The 7,500-nt window shown below is 38.2% G+C and overlaps 1 protein-coding gene across 1 annotated transcript in view; it reads right to left on the bottom strand.

Annotated features, from left to right (window-relative positions):
* ZCCHC7 (zinc finger, CCHC domain containing 7) overlaps positions 1–7,500 on the bottom strand; it is a 106,793-nt gene that overhangs the window by 18,703 nt on the left and 80,590 nt on the right. Inside the window, exon 5 of the mRNA XM_010005526.1 lies at positions 5,148–5,183. Within this exon, the coding sequence (XP_010003828.1) occupies positions 5,148–5,183 (36 nt within the window). The remainder of the gene's footprint in view (positions 1–5,147; positions 5,184–7,500) is intronic.

Here is a 7,500-nt window from a genome sequence, read left to right on the forward strand (position 1 = left end):
ACAGTACCAACATGGCACACAAGGGCCTGCTCCGCGGTTACAAAACGTTCAGAACTACAGTGCCCATACATTAAACAAAGTGGTATTTTTACTAGAGTTGATAAAAATAACCCTAAAACACCTGGAGAGGAACTGGTGAAGTGCTGGAATACCCAACGTGAGGATCTTGTGCCAGGCAAGAAGCAGAGGAGGTGGCACTGCGGCCACGTCCCGTCCCTGCATGTGGGGGCCAGGATTCATCTCCTCCCAAAAATGCTCCTCACCTTATCCCTTCCCTCACCACACAAAACCGACAAGGCTTGTCGGAAACCAAACGCTCGCTCAAGCCTCAATATTTTCTGCTAGAGCAGTATCTTAAATGTTCTGCTTCTGAAAGTCCCATTTTAAAGGACTCAAACTGACTTTAAGAACACTGCTTACGTTTTCATTTCAGAAAAAAAAAAGTGGCAGGCCATGAGGAATTTTAATAATCCACATAAAGAAATCCGAGCGCAAAATTTAAACACAAAAGATGCATTGTCCCTTCATGTCTTTTACACACAGAGGCCAAACCAGCCAATTCCTGGTTCACTTTCTTTTATGTAAGTGGATTAAAAGTAAGATTAACAAACTGTCAAAAAGCATGTTAAATGATAGCTTCTGCTAGTTAAAAATTCTGATGGTTCTAAAACTCTGTTGGTGGCCATCTTGGCCTAAGAGCTTTAATATAAATGAGGTTGGTGAAGGCAGGGGATGGGGGAAGGAGTCGTATGGCCAGAGCAGTTCAGGGGGAGGAAGAGGTTATTAAAAATGAGCAATTCCTACAGAAAGAAAACACCTCATCTGAGCAGGATCTGTTCTTTAACATAAGCATATATACCAAGAAACACCTTAGAAAAATAAAAATTGTGCTCTGCCCATTCTAGGGAGGAAATTTCATTTTTCTCTAGATATTTAGTGAAGAAGATACTAATACTTCCAACTTTAATTCCTTTGTGATGATTGTGTCTACACCTTGCTGCTGGGCCGGGCTGCCCAGGTGGGTTTTTGTGTCCCTCTGAGCACTGCGGCCGCTCCTCCAGTGCTGACTCCCTGAGGGGGCCGTTTGCAGGTGTTCTGGGGACCCCCCAGCACCTCAGGGGCTCTCCCGGAGGAAGCACATCTTCATGCCTGAAGCAAAACATGGGTCACCACAGGCCGGAAAGAAATTTCCTCTTTTTTTCTGTGGTGATGTCCCTGCTGGGTGGAAAGGTGAGAGCCAACAGCAGCGATTTCTGGTCTTGGCCTCCCGGCAGGGTGGGCACAGGGTGGACCCCAAAGCCCCTGGCTGGTCCAGGCCAGCAGCTCCCACGCCCCGGGAAGGCAGCTCCAGCCCCCTGAGCTCCCACACCCAGAGGGGTTCTGTGTCCCCCCAGCCATGCTGCTGCCCACCCCGCGCCAAACATCCCTGCCCCGCAGCAGCGGGATCGCTTCCCGGCGCGGCTGGCGCTGGGCATTTGTGGTGTTTTTTTTTTTCCGTAAATAGGCGGCCATGAACTGGCCCCCACTTGAGTATAAAATATTTAATAAATGTCTCTACCTTTACAGCTGAAATCCAAAACAACAAGAGAAGGGAATGAAAAGAAGGGAGGCATTCTGAGGACAAGAAAGCCCTGCTAGGAGCACCCCCAGAACCCTTAAGACATGGAAAAAAGGGATGCGATGGCATGTCCTGTGGATCACAAACTGTATTTCTCTGGGTTTGTGGAGAATCTGGCATTCAGAAAGACAAAGTTGTAAGCTAAGCTTCCTAATAATCTAGAACAAAGAGCTTTAGGAGACCTTCAAATGCCTTGTGTGTGAAAAAATTACGTGTTATTATTTACACCACAGTAAGTTATGACCAAAACTGCTTTTCCTGGGTCTGCAAATGAAGTCCTGGTGTTATTATTTGAAGTGATAATAACCCCTTTGATAAACATAAGCGGGTATTGACACCCACCTATTTATTGCAAATAGGCAATAAATGAAGAAAAATCTAAAATCTATGAAGAAAAATCTAAAATATGTTTTGACAAATGTAATTTCCCTCTTCTGATATAGAAGAAATGCATAGAGAGCAGGCACAATGGAAATTATTTGTAAAAGTTTTAAATCACCATCTTAAAGAGGTTATTAAATATTATTTTAAACCTCAGTGGGATTTGGATTGTTCTGCTGACTTTGATTGGTTTTTGCAGAATAATTTTAGTTAACAGAGTTGAAAGAACAAGTTTAAAGAAAGTAACTTCATCCAGTTATAAAGCTTTGATTATCATAGAGTCTTTAAATTTAAGCTTCATTGAATACAATATGATAATCTTTTTTTCTATCAAAAGGCAAATTAAAATATTCCACTTATAATCCTTTTTGCCATTTCAGCTGCTCCTAAGATTTCTTGCACTGGCAGTCTGTTTTGGTTGGAGTAAGACATTTCTGCCCATGTAACAAATTATTTGCAATGTGCCAAAATTTGTCACCACAGCTATTGTAAACAAAAACCTACCACCACCCATAAGAGCAGAATGGGTTTCTTATTTAGTCATTGTTCTAGTCAATCCACGTTTCTGTGCAGGGGCTACCAGAAGTCAATAGATGGCAGTCCATCTCTTAGGAAAGAGCCAGATAATGAATAAAATCACCAAAAGCTTCACAAAAGAGAAAGGTGGAAGGCTGTGTGTTTTTTTCTCAAGCATTCACAGTAATTAACTAAGATTACTTTATAAAAAGCAAAACATTTAGACAATTTTTTAAATGGCTATCTCTAAGCAATGTCATAAAAATGGTCTTTAATGACAAACCTGGATACCTTGTTCTATTTGCACTTATATGCACCTGTGTGTGTGACACTTGTGATCAATTTACCAAAATCAATTTAAATCTAGTGGTTGTATCCATGGCTAAAGTACAGGAAAAACTCACTGCAGCCCCGAGTCTGTTCGCTAAAGATCAGGCAGCAGCACAGCAGCCACCACAGCAGTGCTTCTTTTTAAACTTCTGTTATTTTCATTTAAACAGTTACTCTGCACAGGAATATTTATTCTAGGCTAGGAAAATTATGAAATAATTTCTAGAGTGAAATACTGCTACACTGATATGAGAGTAAAAGATCTCAAGCTTTTAGTTACAACTTACAAATATATATATATATAAAATACACATTATTCCAACAGAAGTTTTGATTCTTGTGAGAACATGATTTATCTCTGTTCTGCTTTGGGTGCAAAAGAGAGTATTTAAATGGAACAATAAAAGCAGGGACTCACACACTTAAACAAATAGCTTATTCTAAATATCAAGCGTGTCTTTTGCCGCACAATTTTTTAAATTCCAGGTTTAGCCTGACCACTAGTGTGACTCTGTGCCAAAGCGAGTCTTGCAAAAAATTGAGACATGCAGAAACACACACCAGAAATCTGGATTATTTGCAGAGAATTTGCAGTCCGCTGCAAAATGAAGAAAAAAAATCACTTAGCAGTAGGCAGGATCTGACTGAATGTCACTTTTTCTTCGTGTGCTCATATTTCACCACATTTCAAAATTTCCAAAAGGGTACTTTTAATAATGCACTTGTATTCTTAACTGCAGCATTTTCTAACAAGAGCCTGTTTTGACAAATGTTGTTAGCTTTATAATAAGTCAAGTGTAAACTCAGAACAGTTCCTACAGAATTCACAGATAAAATTTTCTACCTCAAATTCTGTCCTACTGGCCACTTGCTCTGGTTTAAGATCCCTCACACTTTTTTACAAAAATAAGTATTTTCTAAGTGTTGATTACAACTCACTTTTTGAGGAATTTTCAACAGCAAGCAAGATTAAATTAATTAAATCTTATACCTCAGTAAAAATCAGAACACAATGTATTACTGCATTTAATTCACCTATCTGATTATTGGATTCCAAATACCATAAACATTTCAGAAATCATTTTTACATGCACTCTTAGGGATTCTAAGGAAGAATAGGATTTATATTTTTTCTTCATGCAACTTTAAAAAGGCAAACAAAAATACTCAGTGAATGCACCTTTTAATGTTTTGTTGTAGTTGTTTTTTTAAAAAATCTAATGCTAATTATTTTTAAAAGTAAATGCTCAGAGACGGTGGAGAATTTCCAAAACAGATGTTTGCTTTAAAATCCTTATGCAGAAAACATAAGCACAAAGGTTTTAAGCACAGATTTCTCCTAATCACTGAATTTAGAAGCAAAAACAGAAAAAAAGAGAATTCCACATCATGAAAAGGTGGAGGCAACAAATTATAAAGTGTGTCACATTTATTGCTGAAAAGAAAAAAAACACACCAAGGAACCACAAAGAAAAGTAGTGGACAAACTTTTCCACTTTGATTTGAACAGACAGCAGTGGTTAATTATAAGAGGTAACTACATATGAGGATTATCTGGGCAGCAGAGACAGCAAAAATCCTCATCTTTGAAGGTGTTTTTATGTGTAATAATTTTATAAATTAATACACTCAAGATCTGTGACACATATCCATTGAATATTGTCTTAACCAGCTAAATACTGTTCCAGGTTTCAATATTAGCTAAATTTGTACGCTTTTTGTTTTGTTTTTATCTCTATTTTGCATATGATGAAAACCTTAAGTAATACACTGGGACAGTTCATAAAGTTTTATTTTTTTGTTTCAACCATTAAAGACCAACTAATGCAGGCCAAAGAAGTTACAGCTATATCCCTACCAATTAGAAATTAACTGCAAAAGTTTATAAAGTGTACTTCTCAATTTAATATCTCGACTACAGCTGAGATTTATTTTACTCATTTAAAAGAAAGCTTTGTGGCACACAGTGACTAATTACCAGCAGCTGGGATATCTGAGATGGGATTATTGCTTCTGTGATGCATCTCAACTTAAAATTTAACCCTCTTCATATGTGTAAATGTAGTCACTGAGAGGAGAGAGTGCTGCAAGGCACTCATTTACTGATTACAGTATTACAACAAAATCATAAGTTCTAAAGATGTTTAAAAAATAGTGTTTCATTGCATTCTTCAGCTCAAAAACTCTTCAGTTGTTTATTATCTTCTCGCAGAAGATGCTTGTCTATATTTTATGGTCAGCAGTTCACAGAAGAGTAAATAGGTTGGGTGTAGAAGAAAATAAAGAAGGTGTTTCTACTTACTGTTAGGTGATACTGCCTCCATATTTCTGGGCAAGCCTGGAAAATAAAAATATTGATCAGCTAGGAGCATGAAACAAGGTGCTTTACAGCCTGTTGGTTTTGGCATAACACAGTATCCACCGGTGTCGGTCACAGGAAAATAAGAAGCTTAACTGAAAGGGTCTGCATTTCAGCTTCAAAAACCTGGCTAGACAGTTTAATTGAATTTTACACTGGTTTAACACACTCCCTGCCATTGTCAGAAAGCCAGTAACAGTTTTCTCTCTCCCCTTCTTCTCTGAGGGTTAGAAGTTTGGGAGAGTAAAGTGGTCTTAACTGTAATAACTAGTAATACTGCAAAACAAGCAGGAACAAATTTAAATTCTGCATTTTCTGACATTTTAAATTTACATAACGTTTTGGAAATTAAATCACAAGATACCTTCCTTTCATGTGGGAATAGAAATATTTTAGTATTTTTGTACATATCTCTATCCTAATCAAAATATAATTGTTACATGTAATAAACCTCAGTAGCCTAATGTCAGATGAGTTGTAAACAAGAAGCATAACAGATTGCTTTAATGTTTCTATTTTTACAATGGCTTGCCTGGGGTTTTTTTTTAAATATTTTTTTTTTCAAACTTGCCAGACTTGCACAGAAACTTGTAACCACAGCCCGTTGTAAAACATTTTACAGAGCAATTTTTTGAATCACAGGAATCACACAAAAGACCTGAGGAATATGTAAGAGACAGGAAAGAGGAAAATATGGATCTTCTTCTTTGAAAAAAATCAGAATGTGTTAATGATCCATGAGACAGATTTTACTTTCTCAAGGTTTCTTAATTATTTTTTTTTTACAAAATTTACAGCATTTCTGTCTTCTCCCTGTGATCCCCAAGCCATAAACAGATGCAAAAATAGTGGCATTTTGTCTGTTAGCCATTTTGGTGTTTAAAAGAGTGTGAACACACTTCAATTGAGGTCTTTAAAACATTTACCCTTTTATTAAAATAGGCCCTTAATAATTCAAACAATTGGCAATTTGTTTTGCCAATCTCAATTTTCAGTTTTTTAAGAAAAAATATTACTTAATCTGTGGCTTCTACACAATATACTGTAGCTCCTGTTTCAAAGGTTGTAGCCTCATGACTACTTGCAAATGAGTACTATTAACATTTCTTTAGATTTCGAATACATTTTTCACTCCTGCCTAAATTCTTGCCTTCTTTTATTCTGCCAGAGCATGTTAATCTAAAAAACCGCACCCAACACCCAACGTTAGCAGTGAAATCTCTCAAAAAATAATCCAAGTTTTTGACCATCACTCTATGGCGCATACAGTATGTTTTTCCTGAATGTGATGGAAATTATATTATTTATTATTCATTCCGCCAGTGACACAATTTTCTAGAGAAAAATCTACAATCTGTTCTGTGTAATGGTTCAACATTTCTCCTCCTGCTCAAATAGCAGGTGTAAATATTTGAGTTTTATATTAATATTTCTATAAAGAAAATGTGTGAAGCACAGCACCTCACTCAGAAAGGAGCAGGCTGCAACATTTGACAGTTTGAACACACTCGAGCTGTCTTCGGGTGCAAACAAAAGGATTTTCCTCCTTCTCCAACTTAGGCAGCATTTGGAGGCACGACACAAACACCCTCTGGCACATGAAAATGCTGGATCCACGACCTCGCCTTCCCTCTCAGACCTTTGAAAGGCTTCGAGCGTACGGGAGACTCTTGCTGCCTTAGCACAGGGTAGCAGGCAGTTATTTATACATTAGTTCTGGATAGTTTTCGATTACCACAGTGTCCCCAGACTAATATGTTGAAAAATCGCAATCAATGAGTTGTCATATCCTGGCAAAATGCCACTCTGTGACATGACCTTTACTCGCGCAGCAGCTACTTAAGAATATTAATAATACTAATACTAAAATGGTTTATTTTTGAACAGCAGCTTGGCCGAGTGGCTCTCGTGTTGGCCACAAAGCCCCCCCTGACAGGGCAGGTCTGCAGGGGTGGGGGGCTGCTGTAGGCAGAGCCTGCAGCCCCCAGCCTGTGACCCAGGGGCTGGTCAGCAGGGCCCAACAGGGTGTTCTGGGGCTGTGGGAAAACTTAAGGGAGGTAGGAAGAAGGTGGCAAGGGAAAATTGGCCAAGCATATTCCCTCATTCAGATGGTGATTTAGTGCAATACTTTTCATCGTCACAATGATCACTTACCAACTTCAGAAGTTGAATACAATGGCAGAGAACGGATGCCTGGCTAAACAACAGCTTTATAGAAATGATGCTTTTAACTCAGAGTCCTATTACCTTGCATCAGCTCCAGTTATTGTCTGGATCTTCTATCACGGAACGACAA

The sequence above is a fragment of the Chaetura pelagica genome, unplaced genomic scaffold (genome assembly GCF_000747805.2).
Source record: "Chaetura pelagica isolate M959 unplaced genomic scaffold, ChaPel_1.0 scaffold499, whole genome shotgun sequence".
NCBI lineage: Eukaryota > Metazoa > Chordata > Aves > Apodiformes > Apodidae > Chaetura > Chaetura pelagica.